Source organism: Sipha flava, unplaced genomic scaffold (genome assembly GCF_003268045.1).
Source record: "Sipha flava isolate LNK unplaced genomic scaffold, YSA_version1 114_pilon_pilon, whole genome shotgun sequence".
NCBI lineage: Eukaryota > Metazoa > Arthropoda > Insecta > Hemiptera > Aphididae > Sipha > Sipha flava.
In genome coordinates this window covers 773,512-797,237 of record NW_020271737.1, presented here as the reverse complement: position 1 = coordinate 797,237, position 23,726 = coordinate 773,512, and the positions used below count along the sequence as shown (strand labels likewise).

Below are 23,726 nucleotides of genomic sequence, written 5' to 3'. Positions count from 1 at the left end.
AGCAATAAAATATACAAAATCTAAAACATTGTCAACGAGCTGTACTTACGCTGATATTTGGTACCTACCTTATATCAATATCTTTTCTATGTGTTTTTTTAATTTTTTAGAATAATTTAAATGTAATGATTATTATTCACCAGAATGAGAACGTGATCTACCGAAACGTCATTGAATTATACAAACGAAACAACAATGTGTTTTAAAACATACATAATCATTGCGTGGCATCGGAAAATATCAACATCGATATTTTTGTATTCTTCTCGACTATAGCTTTGACGTCAACAATTATTGTTCTCTTAATAAATGATGCGATACTAAGCACGCAGGTGGATCAATCGCCTAAAAGCATTACGTATTCATGAGAAGTTTTTAATGTCCAAAACAATAAAAATGTGTATAATACGCGTTCGTATCATCCTTCATGGCAATTGTTCGTAGGTTTGCTGTTTCACACTAACGTTGGATCACATGAAATAACAAAAAAAAAAAAAAATTCTGCGACGGACTGAAATTTTTTCATCAAAATAGTGACCCGTTTGTTTTTACGATTTTGATTGAGCTATGCGATTTGTTAGCCAACTTGCGTGTTCAAATTATGCGGGAAACGAATGCAGTCTTGGTAAACATACCATATTTTATTCATCCTTAATATGTACTCGCAATGAGATATTTCTTCGTAGCGTCCGTTATTGATTTAGGTTGATTTCTTCAATAACTATTGGAAAACCAACAAACTTCATCTTTCCCAATTTATTTCAATTCAGTTGCAGTATTTTGTTCTAATGGTCGCAACGATCGTGCATCCCAGGTATTTCAATTACAAAAAACTTGTTACTCGTAATTTACTAATGTCCTGCTAATACTTTTCAATTGATAAAATCTGAGACATTAACTTCATTCAGTCTTTACAGAAAATACATTTTTATCAAAACGATAGTTTTTTTACAAGTTTATATAGATACTATTGTTTACGTAGATATTATGATGATCATCGTTCCCAATATGATTTCTTAATAAAACTTGATTTATTAGTAACGAATGAATTGATAAACAGGCCAAATGTTGTGCAGAACACTTAAATCATTATAAACGTTTTCAAGGTTAAGCTGCGAAAAATCACGTCACACCTTTTCGTCATATGAAAATTTTTAATTATATAAAAAAAAAAAAAATAAATAAATAAATAAACACCATTAATAGCCTATCTATTTACTTTCATGAAGCCGAATAGCTGCGGTCCCAATTAATTCAGATAATTGAAATTCGATTGTACTTTTAACTCTTTGATAACTATTTTGTTTAAAAGAAAATATTATGGATACAACATATAAATTTTATCATGCGTTTTTTTTTCAATTTTATACATATTATAATTTATTATAAAACACAAATAACAAAATATTAATAAAAATTTAAATAATTAAATATAAAGATTGACATATATAAAATTATTAGTTTAGATAAGTTCATAAAAATATGTACAAAATGTATCTATGAAGGATTGTATTTAATAAATCAGAGCAAACATGGTCAATCGATTTAATTCCCTGATTAAACTATCTGTTAAAACATTTTTTCTCTTTTGACAGTAAATGCACATGTTCATTGTGAATAGATACATCGAATAAATAAATATGTTATTACAATGCTATACTCGTTAAAATACTTTTGTGTACAATATAAAATTCATTCATTTTTTATTTTATCGTATCAAAAAATAATAATCGAATGCTGGTTGATTTTAAAACTCACAAGATTTTTTATTGATATTCACTAACATTTTTAAATTAATTATTGTAACGTTAAATGCATACATCCTTTTATCACTTTAAATTTTAAATGTAATTACATTTTATTAAATATAGACATTTTTATTGTAGTGAAGAATAAATTACTTTGATTTTACATTCATGTTTCTTTTTATATCTAGACATAAATAATATAGTACATAATTAACATAATTACATAGTTACATAATTTATTTTATAATATTACTTGGCATTGGACATTTCATAAGATAAATCATTCTATATTAAAAGCATCGGAGTTTAGTATTTCTGAATATTAACGAAGGACAGTAATCAGTGGATAAAAGCTGCAATAAGTCACATCGATCTTTATTCGTCATAATAAAAATCTAATAAATCTATGCCAAAAAGCAATATCGTTAAGTTAATTTTTACTATGGGTTTGATTAACTCATCTTTTTTTGATCGTATTTAAAATTGTATTCAATTTAAAAGATGAATTTGTAGAACTGCTTATTAAAAAAAAAAATAATAATAATAATAGAGATAGTATAAATGAGAATTTATATTATTCAAATAAACGTAAACAATATTTTTTTTAATAAAAACATATAGTTGATCTTGTAGACAATATATTTTTATGAGGTACCGACCCGTTTCAAAAGTCGATATGCACAATGTCACTTATCATTATTATCATGTATTCTTACCCTCAAATACACAGCATCGCACAATACAATCGCACAGAATAAAATTGCCTAATAAGACTTTCTTCGGTTGAACGAGATGCATTCAAATGCATAGGATTTATCAAATTCTTTGAAACCTGTTAGACTACAATAAACACTAAAATTTTTTTTTTTTTATTTGCATACATACACGTAAAAGGTATAAATTGTTAAATTATTATTAATTATATAATATAATCAATAAATAATAATATTCAAATAATTAAAATATACATAACGTACGTAACGGTAATTCACAGAAATTTGTAGAGCACTAAAAGCGTTATATTTTTTACATTTATGTGGTATTTTTATGATGAACTTGTGAAAAGTAAAAGATAAAAATAATAATAAATTGCAAATCGCTTCTCTCTTGTAGTATTCAATTTTAACTCTCTAACCTAACCAATGATTGGTTTGTAGCAACTTCCATGTTACTCTATCACTAGCCTTCCTTTTAAATTCTTGATATGTGTTATATATTTGATCTTCTATTATCTGACTTATGTATTGCAACCTTGGTCTTTCTCTGTAATTTTCTATTGTCTAATAACTTTATTTTGGAATATTTTTGAATATCTTCCATTGTTATGATTGCTATTTCATTTTTATACAGTTGGTAGAGCAGTTTTCTTTCCGTGGCAGTAATTCCATAAATTACAAGTACTAGGTACCAAATTATATTATTTATTTATTAAGTGAAACCCTCGAAGGGTAATGAGATACAAGAATACATAAACATAGAACAAATAAATATTATAGTGGGCGTGCAATTTAATATAACAATATTTAAGAATGGGTATAAGAGAAAAGACAAAAATATTTATACAATGTGAAAAAAGATTGATAATAATTATTTTAATACATTTAAGGAGAAAAAAAAAGAAAGATACCTAGTAAAATTAAGTATACTTAAAAAAAAAACATGTGGTTAGTAGATTCGATTCAATTCGTATTCATTGTTAAAGAAAAAAATCAAAATTAGAAATGTTAATACAAGAAATCAGCATACAGTTAAGATAACTGTAATTAACGAAATTGTTTTTGCCTTAACTAGTAAAAATAATTGAAACTAACCGATATTATAAGCTATCACGTTAAAAGTTTATGGATAAATTAAATATCTACATTTTGTCGTCTATATTCTAAAGTAGAAATTTGTCAACTAACAGCCCCATCGCTTTCTAGTTTACCAGCCATACCAATTTTATGAGATACGGGTGAATCATGTTTGAATTTTTTTCTAAGTTTATTTTTTATTACCAACTAAAATTGGTTTTCAGTCAATTGAGCTGAACTCAATGAAAGATCTTACAAGAAATAAGTATAATTAAACGATTATAATTGTTAAATTTAGAGCAATTTATTTTAAAATATCATAAATTACGAATGGCTTTACAGCAATTTAAATTAAGATATCCGGTAAAGCTTAAGTTCTCCGATAAAGTAATTCCTAAATCACAAACATAAAATATTTTTTTTAAGATTATAATCCTTAATTTTATAGTTAAAATATTTCAATTTTATCTTAACGGCGAAAGAATGAAATAAATGTGCATTTGGAATTATTCAAATTCAAGCTATTTATTGAACACCAAAGAGAATATTTGTATAAATTACTTTTGGAGACAAATTATGTTATTGGTTTGATTAATAGTAAGAAATAATTTTAGGCCATATGCGAATACTAACAATTTAGAAAATTTAAATATTAAAGAAATATTATTTATGAATATTAAAAATAAAAATAAAAATGATAGATGACCACCATAAGGTACACTAGATGGTTTATTACACTTTTTAGACATGTTATTATTAATATTTATTATTCAGGAGCAATCAGTAAGATGAAAAGACAGCCATGATAAGAAAGATTCACCAAAATCGAATTGGGTTATTTTATTGTTAAGAATTGAGTGGTTAAGTGTATCAAATGCTTCTTTCGTATATATGCAGACAAAATAGGATTCCAGACGAAAAAAAAAACCTAGACGTTTGGACACCATAAGATGATATTTACTCGACCGACCGTATGCGATATATGATTAAATAACATTAATAGTATCTGCTGATTTCGTTTGACAATATCCATACTGTTCGATGATTAGATTAATATATGAGTAGTAGTATATGAAGACTATATGGTTATTATGGTTTATCTTTGTAATGACAAATTCATTTTTATAACACATTTTAAAATTCATTTTGCTCCGAGTATTTTCTTCGGGCACCTGTAAATAATAAAACGTATACGGCATACGAAGACAAGAAAAGGAAATTTGAAAAATAAAACTTATATATGTTAGTAAACAATTTTATCACAGGAAATATAAGATAATACAATATTTTCCTGATTAAATGAAATTGTTGGTATAGATGGTATGTACGAAGAAATTGATTAAAATTTAAAATATAACTTTACACTACAAAACAAATATCAAAAGGCCTTATATTGTTTTTTATGTAGAGAACATTATGATATAAGTTATAAAGGTTCAGACGAAATAAAAAAATATTTCATTATAATATGTCTATAAATAAGTAACAACCTACTTGTCAAATATAATATAGGAAAAACTCTTTTTACTTTATTTTACGCTAAAAACATCAGTGGTTTTTCAGAAAAAAAAAGCTCTAGTTAAACGATACTGAAATAATGAAAAAAAAAATCACATACACTTTAATATGGAAAACTAATTTCACGGAAACTTAAAGAGAAATGTTTGAATTTGCGCGGGAAGCTTTCACTGAAAACAAATATTTCTTGATTGAATTGTGAATAGCGCAAAGACGAATAAATTGTATTTGATCTGAAGGAACAGATAGACGTGGCTAAAAATGTCGATTTCCAAATGCAATTTAATTCATCGAAAACGTTTGTCGTACAGCACTATCGTCTCGTACCTATTAAATTAAACGTCTCCGAACATATTAAAGATTAAATAAATTTACATTTATTTTGAACTGATACAAGTAATGGTAATGGGTCGCATAACGATGTTTTTATTTCAGTTATCTATGACGGACGTAAATTGCATTATTAATTATTCAAAACACAATTGAAATTGAAAATATAATTCACTCTAGAGTATATTCATACGTTTACCAGTACAAAGTACAATTGCATTAAATGTTCACGCACGGTTAAATTAACCCGAGCTTTGGTTTTTCCATTTGTATTAAAACCAAAACCCGATTAAATTATACGTCTCTCGTTAAAGTTATATAACAAATGTTTTTTTATGTTATACCAATAGCCGAATAAGGTGAATATAATATGATATTAAACAAAAAATAATTAAGAATGAAATGCGACCGAAAACCTTTTTCACAAATTGCGTCCTCCGTTGTTCGCAAATATACATATATATATACTATTTTTTTTCTAATTAATAAAACAGTGGGACACATTTTTTTAATATAAAAAAGTACTATCATATTTTAACAAAAAACTATAATTTTCTTGTTTTGTCTGAAAACAAATGTGTATATACAACGGTTGAATAAATGGTTGTATACATAAGTTTTACATTATTAATCATTTGCACCTGTGAATCATAATCCCTCGGCAGACACATTCACCGATTATGTTATGAACCATTACTGTATTTCATTTATTAAACACTACTTAACAATAACGATTAATTTTATGAGTACGCGTCAATAACTAAACGATCTGAATATCTTTTATTACCACATTGATTTCCGTACATCTAAAAAACTAAATCGCAGATTAACTTCAGATTGTAATATAGATACAATAACAATAACGAATTAAAATAAGTGACATTGCTCACTATTATAATTGATTCTGTCCTTAAAATGTTCCATCTTATTTATTTAAAAAATAATAATTTCACTGGTTTCGAGCAATTACCTGTAATAGGAAAAATATCGTAAAACCGACTTCTACAGAAGTATTAAATATGGGCTTATTTAATAACCAACTGGGAAACGATTTATGACGTATGAAATAAACACCCCTTATAATTTACAGGAAATAAGCATGGAAAAAATATTTCATTTTTTAATATCTACTTTGTGAACAAATTATTTAAGGATAAAATTACTTAATGTGTATAAAATATCATCTCACATTATACTTTTATGTATATATATTTATATAAATAGTTTTCGTCAATCTACTATCTTAATTAGTTTTTATAATTTCAGTTATATATTTATTCTAAATTTAAACAACTATATTTTTCAAAATGTTATTAAATTTGTTTTCAGTAAAAAAAAAAGCCTCAAATTATAACAACCTGTAAGTTAATATCATAATATAAATAACAATATTTATTAGTATTACATAATGAGTTAGTTATTTAGTATTTTTTGATTCATACTAGATCTAGAAAAAAGTATTTTTCATCTGTATAATTATTTCTAAATCGTATTTTCTATGTTATTCAATAACTTTGGTAATAAAATAATTAATCAATTACTCCTGACCACGTGAATATAAGAGTATATTCGTTAAGTTGAATTTTTTGTTATAAAATTACATTATTTTTGATCCAATTTTGAAAATAAGACACTAGGCATAGTTATGATTGATGTGTAATTGATTTTTCAATTATTCTTATTTATACCGTTCTGTTTCTCTTCAAACATTTTGTTTCAATAATTACATAAAAAAGAATACACAACATGTATCTTATAAACACAATGTATTCTATAGATCCTTTATAGAACACTAAAACCTTTATATGAACATTATGACCAATAACGGATGGGTTTTGCCATTACTTATAGAGTACTATAATCATTTGTCACATAAAGTTACCTATTTATTCTAATTAGAGTGTCTACAGAATATCTAATAAATATATGTAAAATATTATTATCAACTAAATAGGATGTTATACATTTTTGATTTTGATTAAATGTATTAATCATACACAAATAGAACATGCAGATTAAATTTATTCAACACATATATAGACATACAAACATATATTTCAGACATGGAAATTTATCAATTTCAAATAGTAGTATGAAAAAAAACCGAACAACCATGTATATCAAGTAGAACTTGTGTTAAATTTTTACATTTTAAACATTGTGGTTTTAAACAAAAAATATTCATAAACTATTCGAAAAAGTATTTTTTTTCTGAAAAAAAAACTTCTAGCTTTTTTGCTCAATTCAAAATCTAAATTGGAATACGTTTGTAGAATCCCAATATAAAATCATTAGAAACTGACAGGAGTTTAATTTCAGGATGGAAAAAATAATCCACCTTTCAGATAATATGTAGCTTTTTTTTATATAAATGCATCATAACCAGAACTTAATTACACCTAAATATATTACTACATTTATATACATTACCTTTTTATTTTTCATTTAAATATCAATTTATTTTAAACAAAACTTACTTCATGTATAAATATATTTTAAACATCATTTCAATCATTGAATGAATTCAAATACTTAAAACACTTAAAATATTTTTACTATTAAAATTTGAATTAATTTACTAGAACTCAAGAATTGGACACTGAATATGAAAGATAATTAATATTTAACAAATTATGGAATGGTTTCACACAACAATTAGAAAATTATCAGAAAAATTGAACAATAATGAGTATGTAGACATTTTTCAATTATTTCTACATGCATGTGTATTATAATAAAACTAATCGAAAAGCGTGGAGATAAATCAATTCTTGGCATGAGAAATTCATATTTGAAACACCTGTGAACGATACTGCACTGCACAACTAAAACAATAACAATAATTTGAATACTCATCGTTCACGCCTGAATGTATGAAATGGAGAACGGAATCGCGTAATTTTGATTACGTCAGTGAGTATCATTCGATTACTGAATGTTTCGATACTTGCAAAGTTGAAGTAATCTACCTTTGCTCCTTCATTTGCAATAAGAATGGTGTATTTTTATTTTCTACTCTAAAAGAAAATTATTTTTTTTACATATTTCTCTCCCGGGGAGGAAGTATATCTGTTTAATTATGGTTATTAACAGTATGATAAATACTAAATATAAATATCCATAATTATATTGAACCCTAAATGAAATTCAATACTACAATTTTTATTTTTTATGATGAAATATATTCGTACTGATTTATTAAAAAAAAAACCTTTATCTATTTTGAACGTTTAAAAATTTTAAAAATAATACGATACAGTAACTAAGATACGTTTAATGAACGTAACATTTACAATTATTCAAATATACAGAACTGTATAAAGAGGGAGGGATTTTAACTCCATGCCACGTGTAAAATATTAAGTACTGTTTTATCAATTAATTTTAATAATGTACTTATTTAAAATTACTTAAAACCTAGATAAAAAATGAATTTTTTTAGGTCAAAAGGCCTCACTAAAAGTAATAGCTATTCTAGTACTATGACCATAATATATCGCTGATTCTTACACTATCCAATGGAATGTTAAATTATGTCGGGTTTAGATAAAAATCTATTTCATTATCTCCGGTTTAATTAAAAACAAGTAAAATTGTTATCGAAATACAATTTTTTTTTTTTTATATTTTTTATATTTTTTTTTTTAACAAGGGCTCAATTTAGTCGATGACCGTGTGCTTTTTTTTATTTGTTAATACCACTATTGTTCACGATAGTTAATAGAAACTTAAATATACTCTCTTTAGGTCCAAAGGTGTAATTCATAATAACATGTACCCCATAACTTTTTGTGATTGAAATTCTGATTTTTATTTCAACATCAAACTGTGGGCTGTAGCAAAAAATGAAACTTGACGTCTGTAGTTATATCGTCGGATAGTTATATATTTTTTTTATTAATAAACATAATATCTACCGCTACGATAGATCCTTTGTTTAATAAAACATTGTTTGGGACATTATTCATGGCCCATTATCATTACGTATTAAGACAGGATGGATTAGCGTTTACCCGAAAACATGTGTAACACACATTGCGCATATACGTGCTATAATGTAGAAGGGATACTGCGATTTTTATCACTACAAGTTGGATGTGTTACTATTTTGTGTGTGCACTCGCATGAATACAAACATCGTAAAGCAATTAAAATTAATTTTATTAAATTAATTAATTCATTAAAATAAATTTTATTTTAAATCAATTAATAATATTTTTTACAATTTTAATACAAACTCTCACAAAGCTTTGGTGGCGTTATGATTGATTCCGATTCCCCCCCCCCATTTAAAACATCAAATATTATGTATTTTTTTTATTAATATATTTCATAACTTAAATAAAAAAAAAAAAAAATAGTTGCCGTGAACCCGGATGATGAACATGAAAACTTTTAAAAACTAAAATCAAATATACTCGGTAATAAATCATTAACATGAATTACTTTTGCGGCTGTAAAAAATTACAAAAGCATTCAAAATATCTGAAATAAATCAAACGTTGAATCGTTCGAAAACTAATATATGGTATGTATATTTATCTACTCAAATCGAATGCATGCTACAATCATTTGAATATTTCACATATTCCTCGATCTAACAGAAACACAAGCATCGGTTGTGGTTGGATAGTTTTTAATAAAAATTGTTTATCATCAATGAGCTGAAAAAGTTACAAATATCAATTTTATATCTATTTTTGAAACCGATAATGTTACTGAGCGATTTAAAAATGTGTATACTCGTAATAGAAACCAAAACAACGAAAAAGTAATATGAAACTTTAAACAATATTGATTTGTAAGATAATTATAGAGCTATGTTCGAAGATGAGTTTGATGTATAAAGTAAAATAACAGTTTACTCTGTCAGATGGAATATATACTGTAAACAACGAAAGTAACTGATGTGATGTTATATATTGTATTGTCGTTAATGTTTATGGTTTTAAATTATTATATTGTTATATTATGCATCGCATGCTACGTCCAATAAAATTATTTTATACATATAAGTTGTTCGCAGAGTTAGTATATATATATATATATATATATATATATAGTGGTTTAACGGAATAATAGATGCTATCTTCGGTGACATTGTTGTTTAAAGCGAGAAAAATACGCACAACAGCAGTTACAATCGAAAGAGATGATTGAGCTCTGAGCGGGTTCGCACAAATCAACAAAAACGTGTACCAAAAAAAATCGCTTACGTGTGACTAGGAAATCCATTGATAAATGGTGTCGAAGTGTAAGAATAATATAATATAATAATAATAATATAATAATACAATATAATAATAATATATTGAAAAAAGGACTTAGTTTTTCATCCATAAAACGGACGTTTGGAAACGGTAGCAGAATGTAGACGCAGAAAAGTATATATACAGTAAATTATTTGGTGAAGTGTAGTCACCTTGTGGACGGATGGAAAGTATAATATTAAGGGAACATTGTTTTTGAATTTTTATTTACCCGCCAAAATGTTTAATTGCTTACCTAGACTAGCAAGAAAAACGTTTATTTCTTGTCGAATTCAATATTAATAATTTTAATATTTATAGTAGTCGAAAGTTTTTGTAATAATGGTACAGTTCGTATCATTACGTCAGTACATCGAGGTTGCGACCGTAAGTTTTACAATTTAAGTTTTTTTAAATTCCTTATGTTATTTAAGACGGTTGCAAAGGCAGTCTGTTATTTCCACCAGTTTTTTCATCCGACCTCTTCGAGTACCGTTATAAATTATTTATGCCATATGTATGTGATTATAAAATAATAATACGTACATTTCGTAGAATATTACGTACCGCATACCAAGTCTCGTATATTAGAGTGCACAATTTATGTGAAATTGTCTAGGTATAACTTATAAAGGTTAGAAACTGTATGTCGGCATAATTTATTTTACAATCCATCGAACGAATGGTATTCTTTTTTTCCCACAGGAAGAATCCCAGAAATGGGATTTACGAAATACCATAACAAAAACGTCGCAAACGTCGTACACTCACGCATATGAATGTAGCGCATATGTATGTACTGTTTGAAGTATTCATTTCGTATATTTTTCAAACAATACTACGGCTATGATAGAAGACGAAATATAGTCGTGTACATACTCTAAACGAAAATTTAATTATATCGAATCGAAATGACCGACGGGCCCGACACAAGTCCGTGAAATTCTTGAACCAGAATTTTTTTTGTCGACTTCTTTGAATATCCAGCGCGATGCGTGCTCTCGTACTTGACAAACGAAAAACTATCAAAATCTCAATCGATTAAAATCGTTCAAAAATCAAAATTAATATCCTCGATACTAGAGAATTGCGATTAAAGCAATGAGACGGAAATATATCTATTGTAAATAGTATGATTCTCGGAAAGATTTCATGTAAAATGCGATTGTACTGAAAACGATAAAATACTGATCGAATGTTAAGGTTAACCATTTGTGTTTGAAATACAAGGGCTTGCGCACACGATGGAGTTAAGTACGCGTCTGTATAATATCTGTTTTCTATTTACTTTATTATCATACATGAACACAAAAATGGGCAATTTATGTGGTTCATATGCAAAATTCGATATGATATTAAAAAGACGATTATCATATTTAATTATACGAAAAAATTAAGTGCACTTTATACGCATAGTTTTCTTTTTCAGTAGGATATTTCTAAAATGTATATATGAATTTATATATATATATATATATAAATGGAGAAATAGATAGTATAAGTTGAATAGAGGCACCTCAATTTCGAGAGTAAGTAAATAATATATGAAATATTGACATTTATAATTTATTGAAACGGAGTGGAATCCACGAGTAGATACCAGCAGTGATTTTATTAAAGAAAATATATAAACTCAAATAAATGGAAACTTAGTTTTGATTAATCAAACAGTATTTTTCATAAGCCCAAGGAAATGCTACGAAATTCTTCCACTAACGTCCTTCCTTCACATCCTATCCTAGAATAAAATACCAATCATATTATTGTTATGATAATCCATAGCGGAATTCAGTGATTCAGAACCGAATTATCGAAAGAAATTCTGATAATATTTGTTTAAAAAATATTTCAAAATCCAATTTTCCAAAATGTATCAGATATATCTGTGACATTATGATTAGGTACGTTGCATTTCAATTCTTAGACAAACAGTTATGAAACATCTCACATTTATAAACATAGTTACTTTTAGTCTTAGAAAATGATAATACGATAATCTATGATTGAAAATTATTACTGCACAACAATACTGTATCACGAATGATATAGTGTAATATTGTTACCTATCGTATTTGTTCAATTATAAGATAACTATAATAGTTATATTAAGAAATATAATTATTTTAATAGCTATAAACTATTATATCCACAATACTGAATGCAAATGGAATAGTCAATTCATGTTCACCAGAATTTATTCTAAAGACGCGTCATATTGAATATTATATTTTAACCATTTAGTTTGAATTGTGTTATATTATAAATCAAGCATGGTTATAACAAACTATGTACGTTAGGTACGTTTGAATCGATTGTATTGAATGTGAAAGTTTTTCGTCACATTCACTAGCAACTAAATTTTCTCACTATTATTGAAAATTATTATGATTGGTCTTCATCGTGACATATAATTTTTCATATATAAATATAATCATGATATACTTATCCACGGAACTATTGATTTTGTAATAAAATCGAACCACCGGAGGATTCTGCAACATAGGAGCGAAGGCAATAAACAGACTCGTCAAACCTGGACTACTAAAAAATATTCTCACATCAGATAACAACAATAAATAGATGTATATATATATATGGTCTAAATAAATCTAATACAACATTTTAATACATATACATTTAGTACGATAAACTTGTAAACGTTAATTATATCAAATTATATCTAAACTCGTAAGCATTATCAAATTATTATACCGACCATTCTTCTTCTTCTTCTTCTTCTACGGTTAAAAAGGCCTTTTAAGACCATCCCATATCAAACCAACTCTTCCATTTTTCTCTATTCATTGCTCTTTCCAATTCGTTCCTTCATCTAGCGATTGCACATCCTTTTCGACTAAGTCTTCCCATCTCGTTTTGGGTCTTCCGAGATGTCTTTCCCCATGCGGGTTTCGTTCCATCACTGCTTTAATTAATTAATTTTGGCTCCTTCAAGTATGGCCTTATACATCGTTTGATATTTGAGAAAAGGGTAAAGGTGAATTTTTTCGTTTTTTTCCCAAACCCCCACTCCACCCGTCCACAAGCATAAAAATAAACACATTTGAGCACGCGTCTCGTACGTAATCCATTTAAGTGGATTGACCATTCAGCGTTTATTCATCTACGCGACTGCGTCGTGGAAACCGTCGACGAAAATCCACCGTGGAGACGTATGGCGCTCAACGTACAGTAGCGGTTCCAAAGACTTGGTTTGGGGAGGGGGGCTAAGTTATAATTTTCACAAAACTTAATAACAAATATAAAACAAAAATTTTTACAACACAAATTCCAGTCTTCTATTTTTTGAATTTGTAAATATCTATTTGACCTAAAACATTCACTTTGTTATGTAAATTATTATTTTAAACATAATATAGATATCTGGTACAAGCCATACCTCCAATTACATACTTTTACGTCTCTATAATAGTATATAGTATAATATTATTCTTTTTTTTGTTTTTGTGTTAGTAATTTTTTTTAACAATATAACATTTTTAGAAATACAAGCTTGGGAGGGGCGAGGCCCCTAGGTCCCCCCTGAACCGATCCTGTCAACGGGCGAGGTACGCGTAGTGGGGTGCAGTTAGAATGGTCTGCATGTAATCGAGTAACTGAAACTGCATCTGAAACCGCGGGGATGGGTTGACCACGTGCAACTGCGAGATGTGTGCGTGCCATTGTGTTAATCTGACCAACATTGTTTTCCGTCTGCCATTTCACTGGGGGGACCAAAATTGAAGGGTTGATAATGTGAGGTCCACCGCATAAGTCTATCTCTTAATTTCTTTTTGTATGTCGGGTGTGTCCATCTCGCCAGCCTCTCACCGAACAACAACAACTGCAACAATATGTGCACAGGATACCCGGTATTTTAAAGACGGGGACTCGGGGACGTAGATTATGCGAGGTGATTTCGAAAACTTTAATATCAATCGTCAAAGATGGATACACGGTTTCAAAGCGTTATGCGCACGTATCCTCAAAGCAAAACCATTGTAGAATAACTTAAAAACATTATTAGGACCGTAGGGTTGTCTCGCTCTCTGTCTATCACTCTCTTCCCAACGTATGTCCATTCTACGTTTACGTCCAATGATTTTGGTATTCTCATGAAACGGTTGTGTCGATAATCAAATTGATAATTAAGCCGATTAACGTTTGAAGTTTTTATTGATTGGGTACGTACAATTCGTATGGTATTATCAGTGCACCCGTGTATGAAAATGTGTAAAATGCATTTACTTACGACGCATAGAATAACGGACTGCTGTTATTTTTACGTTTAAGTGATGCGACTCGAGAATATAAAACTTACACGCACTTCGAACACGCAGTGCGGGCGCGGGTGCGTAGTACATATAATAGAAGATAATATTTCAAAAGATAAAATGACTTTTTTCATCTAGTATCATTTTTCCATGCACAGAAATTTTAAATATTGAGTGAGATATCCCATTACATATTGCATTTATATGCATTATAACTGGATCGAGAAATTTTTTTTTTTTTTTTGTTTTCGCTTGAAGGAATAAAAATGTGCAGTGATTAAAGTGTACAAAAACAAAAAATATAATAATAAAATAACTAAAACAATACATTAAATGATAGATTAAACGGAGTTTAGTGTTTGAGTGTTTATTTTCAAATATCAAAATATAAATGCATAATACGTTTTCAGGTAAATAAAATATAATGTTTAACGGAATGATTCCTACAAATTATTTGTTACTAAACTGCAAATTTTACTTTTTTTATTCATAGAATTTTGAACGAAAATATTTCATTTATAATAAAAAAAAAATTCCAATTAGAAATAAATTCCAAATCATTTGCTCATAATTTTTATATTTTATTTACATTTCATTATTTTATTTCACAATTGGTTTTTAAATGACTATAGGTACCTATTGAAAAATCCATTGAAATACACTTTGGAAAGTGGTGGATTGTTATTAATATAAATAATAATAACTCGGCGAACTGTATCATATTAGTGCTTTGGCTTAAGATATCATTTGATTTTAAAATCATTTCCTTTAATGATCTACATATTTTTTTTTTTTTTACCACAAGTATAAACATATGAAATATTTTATACGTTACACTTTTCGTGCGTATCATGATAGTTATCTTAAATAACTTTTCGTTTATCAATCCATTTATTTTTCTTATATAAATTTCTTATATAAATTCAAAACACATGCAGATTTATCAAACATTGCATGATATAATAATAACAATAATATAGATTGCAATGTTGATATGGTTTTGTTCAACTAAATGAACAGTATTCATTTGATTTCGAGGTCCCTAGCTTCTTTAAATCTAGAAAAAAAAGTACGCAAAAAAAGTGTCAATATCTTTTTTTTTTCTGTCTTATTTATTAATTGGAAAGTTTTCCTGAAATTTATTGTCTAGACTTAGGTGCATAAGATTTACATTTTTATCGTTTGCTTATCGAATAACATTGGTAAACTATTAAAGTTAGGCATCGCTTAGCAATAAATTACAGAGTACAATAACAAGTGTTTGAGATTGTACAAATAGTTACAACTAGTCGGTATCTACCTACTAGTATACTTAACACAAACAAAACAGAACTCGCTAGAAGAATAACGGACTATTACATGTCGAATAATTGCATCATTTTTCATTACATAATTGGATTTATACTTAATAACAAAACTACTCTTGTCGGACATGGCTGTTGCGAGTTTGTATTGTTCTCGCCGGTTCGTAGGTATGTACCGCACTATATTTTTCTACGCGAACTTTTCATCTTCTTCTTCTTCTCCGTGGTTTTTGGCCTTCAAGACCATACTGTCCAGTAAATTTGCCTCCAACTTTTTCTTTCTAACGATAATTCTTTCCAATTCTCTCCTGGCTTTACTTTTTTTACGTCTTCTTTTACTCTGTCTTCCCATCTTAATCTACCCGAACTTTAACCACATGTTTTACACTTATCAATCATTTAAGCGCGAAGCATTACCATCGAAAAATGCTAATTAATTTTCTATGAACGAAAACATATTTAACACGCGTTTTTGCTTGCATCTCGTCAGTGGCGCTGAGCTCTAAAAAAAATACGAACAAAATCTATAAAAACACGTGTAAATAATTAATAAAAAAAAAAAAAATTCATTGTTATGCCTAATAATGAAAGCACGTGTTTTAAATGAAGAATATTTACTTCAAATTATCCATAAAAAATCTATATTCCTAAGCTCATTTATATGTTTTCACATCTTCCGAGGGTCCCCTGTGACACTTTTCGGTTTTTTTTATATTGTCTGCTTATTTTTAAAACTACCAATAAGTTTTTTCTTAAAAATTAGGATTCTCACATAGTTTCTTACGCCACCAAGTAACCATATTATAGTTTTGTCCCGTTCATGATTGTAATTTTCATGTGATGCTTATAAAACTTATGAATCCCAAAATGAAAAAAGTATACACAAGAATTTTCATCAAAAAGAAAACTCAACTATACGTGACCTTTGTAAAAATATTATGGTACACATATACTGTCTTACCGTAATATCGAAAAAGATACTTATAAATCCGCAACGAAATAAAAACGTAAATGTCTCACGTACGATATATTCTCGTGTCGTTTCGTTGTCAACTGAGTAATAGTTTTTTCGGTTTCGGTATAGTGTTACTATATATTACATATTACAGTAGACTCTTGATGATTCGAAAACCTCTATAGTTCGAAGAACATTCGTGTATTTTGGCCCTCTTTAATAATTTCAAAAAAAAAATAAGATGGAGACATCAGTAGATAATCAACAATTCAATTATTTTTGGTCAGAACCTCTATAGTTTGAATTTATTTATTTAATATGCACTTAGTTACCTGTTGAAAATAATATTAATGTATACTACTATAATACTGATATAGTATCAGTTATCTGTTAGTTACTCGCAGTATTATTGTTAAATTTAATTATATTATTTGTTTATAATTAATTAATCAGTTCATTGTCATTTGAATTATAACGACCTATAGTTACGTCAAATTGACGTAAAAATCACTAATGTATATATTGTAGATACCTAATTAATTTGTATCTCACTATTATAAAATATCTAATAACCATGTATTAACAGTTAAAAATATACCATTGTAAATGTCAGTAGCCAAGGCTAGGAACATCTTATCTTATTAATTATATTAAAAAAAAATATGAACTCAGATAAATTTAGTTGTAAGTGTGATTCAACTTATGTAGGTACTAATTTTACCAAAAAAATAGTATATGATTTTTCTTTTTAGCCTTATTCACCTTACCATAGTTTACTATTATTATATTAATATTATTATTATATTTACTATTTTTACATTTATTTTATATTTTTCCAAATTGCTGCAGTTCACTTTAGTTATATAATTTGTTATTTATCACTACTGCTTTAAGCCTCAGAAATAACAGTTGTCGTAATCGAATTGAAAGCAGTTAGTCTGAAAATGGGTCCAGTTATTAAAATAGTGTTTGTCGTTATTTGATAAAGTATGACGATTTCGCAGTTGAAGCCGGTGAAAAAAAAAACAATTTATTTTACCCTATACGTTGGTGGTATATACCAGCTTTAATTAAATATAAACATATATAAATAAAACATTTTTATATCATATGTACCTGTTATAAATAATAAATTTAATTCAATTAAATAACAAATATGTTCAACACCCACACAACACATTCGAATCGTTTTTTTCCTTGATATTTCGAATTCTCGTTAAATCGATAACTTCTTAAAACCTCTTAAAATTAATTTTCCACTCAGTCCTCTGAATTTCAAACCGTCGAAAGTGTACTGTACTTCGAATGGTTCTCCTAGTCCGTTCTCCTTCAACGTGAGGTACTTCGGGATTCCACTGTACGTATTTGCGGATATATGTGCAGAAGACAACGTTCTGTACGTGACAATATAAACAAACACGAACTAATATACCCGTTGGTCAGTTTATCCGCACACTTTCTTATACGAAAATGTATCATAGATGTATGAATAATATTTTATTGTAAACAGTATAGGAATATACGCAATTGGATTCAGAAAATAAATATTAAACTCAACAGCGTTGGTATATGCAAAACGTACGTACATGCTCGGAAGTTGAATTGGAAAATATGAAAAAAAAAAACGTATTTAGATCATAGTCAATCACGGGAATTTGAAGATACGAAAATTTTAATTTCAAGAAAATTTAATGGAAATATTATTCGATCCTTCAGCATCAATGAAAAAAAAAAGAAAAAAAAAGATTAAAAGCATTATTTCTACAGTAAAGAATAAACAAAATATTATTCGTCTCACATGCGTTTGGGATTCTAGGGATTATTTATATGGCAGTCAATATGAACATATTATACAGGGCACCATGACTGAAACATTGCAGAAACACGTGGTATCGTTAAAACAATGTATTACGGTCGATGATTGTGCGGGATCATTAAGACGGTTCCTGTTGGTTTTTTCATATTGTAGCGTATTACGCGGCCAAATTGAAAATGACAATTAAAAGGTCAAAATAATTGTCATGTATGTTAATACCACTAACACGTGCTGTTTTTATTGATACGTACTTGGTCGTAAACAATAACACTTCTGTACCGCGACTGTTCAAATATTTACCAAACGGTTTTTGGTTACCTACAGGGACGAGGTAAGTTGCAGGTGTATCATGCATCTCTACATATTATTGTATATATATTTCATATATAATTCGGTACTGGTAGTACTCGTTCATTCCGTGGTTCGAAATATTTTACACAAACACTATGCTACTTTGACTAATATCCAATTGAGTTAACTATACTCATATTCATTATCTACCTACTCAATTAATGAATTAATACTACTCAATTATTCCTCGTAAATTGGCACTATAATCGTATAGAAACAGTTAGAAAATTCGGTAATAAGAAATGAGCTGTACCATAATATTATAGACGCGCAGAAACATTTGGTGTAGTTTTGGTGACCGTTAATTTATAAACATATTTCATTTCAGAATACTTTCGTCGCATTTTGTTGCGCATGATTTGTTTAAAATATCAGTTAAAATTTCACTAGATAAAAATTAATTTTTATTGGCTTGCGTCATTTAAAGCAGGGAAGTTTATGTTGAATTAGATAAGCTTTTACTCAACGATTTTTTAACGTTAAACATGTGCGTGTGAAATATTGACATAAAAACGTCTTATAGTTCAGACATTTTATCGCGTTAGTTGGAAAATAGTTTCACAAAACTTTTCTTGATACAACATTGAGATTCAACTATACTTCATATTATAAGCGTAAAAACAGTGTATGGATATAAGCATTCATTCGGTATAAAAGCTGTAGGTGATAAGCTCGTATAGTTACTCGTATAGTTTAACTTCGCCTGGAGGAAAACTACGGGAGCCTTCAATCCTTCAATGCCCCTTGCTCGTGTCTGCTTAAAATATTTTAATTTAAAAATAAAATTAAAAAAATGTGATTTCACTAAAAGATAACGGGACAAACGAATTTTGATGAATATCAAACGAAAAATTTCAACGAGGATCTCCACAGTGTGAAACCAATCACTATGAATATTTAAATACTGATCTTGTATTTATGTATTATTTTGACATAATTATTAGCATATCAGCCACTGATATATTACGTTAGATCACCGTTAAAAATCGAAATAAACTGATTTCCAAAAATGCCAAATATTTCAATTTCCAACCGAAAATAAACCAGGGATGCTAATTTATAATTCGGGATTGTCGATTTTTAGATTTCAACAAGAGTTTATGGTAATACGAATAACGTTATTGTTATTTTCTATCGGTTTTCAGGAACGGTTCCGAGTGGAAGCTGATGTAGCGGTGAACAGGGCCAACATGTTGACCAGATTGTGGAAGTACGCGGGTCCCGAAGTCATGAATTCGGAGTACCTGCTGCACGCCGGCGTCATATCAATGGTGGAGTTTGACGACGACATATTCGCGGCCGGCAACTGTTACGATCAGCACCAGTACAAAGACTATCAGCTGTTCTGCCCGTACGCGTACAGGTTGCCCAAGGGCGAGGGCATCCTAGCCAAGGACCTGGCGGTCGAGTACAAGTACTTGACAAACACGAGCGAATGGTTTTTCATCGCCCGGAAGACCGCCGAGTCCGTGATAAAACGCAACAGCCAGTACAAGCACGGTAAGCACAACCATTTTTTTTATTTTTACACATTTCGTCCGCTGACGTCGAGCGAATAGAACTTGAATCGATTGGTTCACAGTAAGTAGTGGTCACCGGACTATCGATAATGCCTTCACTTGATTGCGTATCGTCACCTTTCGCGAAATTGACTCACTACACCCAACTCGAATAAAAACATTTCTGTATAATATTTTATCGTGTGAAATCAGTTCCGATTTTATCAGGATTTGAACACCGTGACAGGATAGCATTTTGTAGAGTTTAAATAAAAAAAAAAAAAAAAATTGAAGATATGTTATGTGAAAAATAGAGGTAAAATAATTTCAAGAAGAATTTAAGAGTTCAAACTTAGACATTCATAAGGGTTTTCTTTTAAATTGCTTTAATTTCGGCTTTACTGCACGTGATCAAATAATAGGAGTGATTTGAAACAGGATCGTTTGACCCCGTGTAATCAGAAATTACCAGAATAATTTGGCTAATAAATCAGCTTCTATTCCCCGAACCGAAATAATTTTGAATAATAACCATAAAACCAAACAATATAACTTCAATAAATTTAATTGATAAATTGTCTTGTTCAGGCATGTACGATGTAGTAGTATGCATATGTTATGTTATGTATAGAACATACGTGTTCGGCCACCGAATAGACCCAAAATTGTTTCACTTTAACATAGGACCGTTATTGTTGATTGTATTTAAGTAAATTTGGTGTTTATTAAACACAATGAAAGTACAAGTATCTCACGGTAAAACTATGCGTACTGAAATACGTGCGAATTTATCACTTTTACATTTTAATGTCTAATGAACAAGGAAGATTTTTATTTGTAATTACCATCATTTTTTTGTATGAATAATGTGAATGCACGGAATATGTTCACGTATTATGAACATGCAAGGTTCTAGAATCAATATAGGTATCAATATATATGATAATTTTAATTCATAAATAATATTTTAATATAAATTTCACAAACTACAGTATACAGTATGTTATAATCATATATATATATATACTCGTATATATATATCTGTATTTTATAAGTTTTTATTTGTAGAATAAAAGTATTCTAAAACCACACCGTAATTCATTTAAAACTTCACATATTTTTATTTTTATTATATTTTATTGAAATGCGTAAAAATAATGTACAATTCAATGCATGCTAATCGAATGTTATATTTATTATAAATAACTGAGCAGTTGGAGTATACTTTTATACGATTCAAAATTAAAGAAATACTTACTACTATATTTATTATTATTATAAATATAAATTATCTTATAAATGGTTTGCTTTTCGTCATAAATAGGCTTTGATTGATGATAATGGTTCTTGTACGTTGACAGTAACTATTGGAAGACAGAATACGTATAATTAATTTATGAATATAACTTTAAGAGGACAAAAGTATTAATAATCAATATTTCCACATTATGGACAAGGTTTCTTGAAACTTTACATTGTATTATAGGTTTTATTATAGGAATGTTGTAAAAATATTTATGTTTCGAAGTTTCAAATTTCATAAATAAGTTAATGCATAAAACTACATTTTATGAAGGATAAATAGAATAGAATTTAAGCATGTTGCTCAAAAAAAAAAAAAAAAAAAATAAGAATACTTTTCTAGAATGATTTTGGGTAGTTTTTTTTTTTTTTTATTATTAAAATAAATAATATAATATATCCATACAAAAGTGTATCAACAACAAGTCGGTGAGATATTGGTTTAGAGCGTAATGCTGTAAAAATTGATTAAACTCCGAAACCAAGTACCGTTAAATTAAAAATAAGTAATGATAAATCAATTCACCCGAAAAATGAATTCTAGTGGAGACGGATAACTAGTATATAATGGAGATATATTTTATAAGCTATTTTAGGAATTTAAGAATTTAAGGTTTACGAGATATTTTGATAAATATAATGTAATAAAACTTTATATTAAAATCTTATGATTTGTCTGTAAACTATTTAGGTAATTAATTATTATTAATTAATATTTTACTTAAAAATAATATCATATACTTTTTTGAAAAATAATAAATGTATAAGTAAAATAGTACAATTTAAAAAACAATTATAATTTTTATTATCATCTGTATATTTATATGTTATTAATTTTTTGTATCACATTGATCTTTAAGGATGTTACTGTTATAAATAAATAAAATAATTAAAAGTGTTTGTGAATAATAGAAATGAATTATTTTTACTATTATTTTTTTCCAGTGTAAATAATGTAAATTGCATTAGTAAAGCAGATAAATAATTTAACATAAGAGCTAATAATGGCAAAATCTATCAAATAAATAATTATAGTTATAATAATAAATGAAATCGTCAAGTTTATAACTTATTTTTTTTTTAATTTAAAATATTGTTATCAGCAAGATAAAATATTATATGACAAAGCTAGTATAAATGTAATGCAAGTGTTTTTTTTAAATAATGAGTACATATGTTATCGTATATAGACTATTTTCAGTATCATAATATAATATTTGTATCAATAAATTATAATGCAGTAATGTAATAATTAAATAATTAGTTTTACTCTTTTGAATTCACAAATATTATACACGATAACAATAATTTTAATAGGGAATTAGGTTTTTGGTTAGGTACCCGTATCAAATTAAAATGAAATAAATAATGATACAGTTTAATAATGATTGATAAAATTAATTTTATAAATATTACTATATTAAGTGTTTATTCATGGGTAATATAAGAAATCTCTTAAAATATTTAAGAATTATAAAATAATTATGTAACAATAAGTCTAAGGTTCTGTGAATAATAAATTACCTATAAATAATAAAAGCAAGAAAAGAACATTCGGTTTTTACAATTGATTGTAAGATCTACATTTGC

General features: G+C 27.8%; 1 protein-coding gene across 4 annotated transcripts in view; it reads left to right on the top strand.

Annotated features, from left to right (window-relative positions):
• The window catches only part of LOC112690376 (probable G-protein coupled receptor CG31760), a 247,310-nt gene that overhangs the window by 163,744 nt on the left and 59,840 nt on the right, over nucleotides 1-23,726 (top strand). For all 4 annotated transcript variants that reach the window (XM_025564409.1, XM_025564402.1, XM_025564396.1 and 1 more), the window contains one exon: nucleotides 20,481-20,835. In XM_025564409.1, coding sequence (XP_025420194.1) covers nucleotides 20,481-20,835 — 355 coding nt within the window. The remainder of the gene's footprint in view (nucleotides 1-20,480; nucleotides 20,836-23,726) is intronic.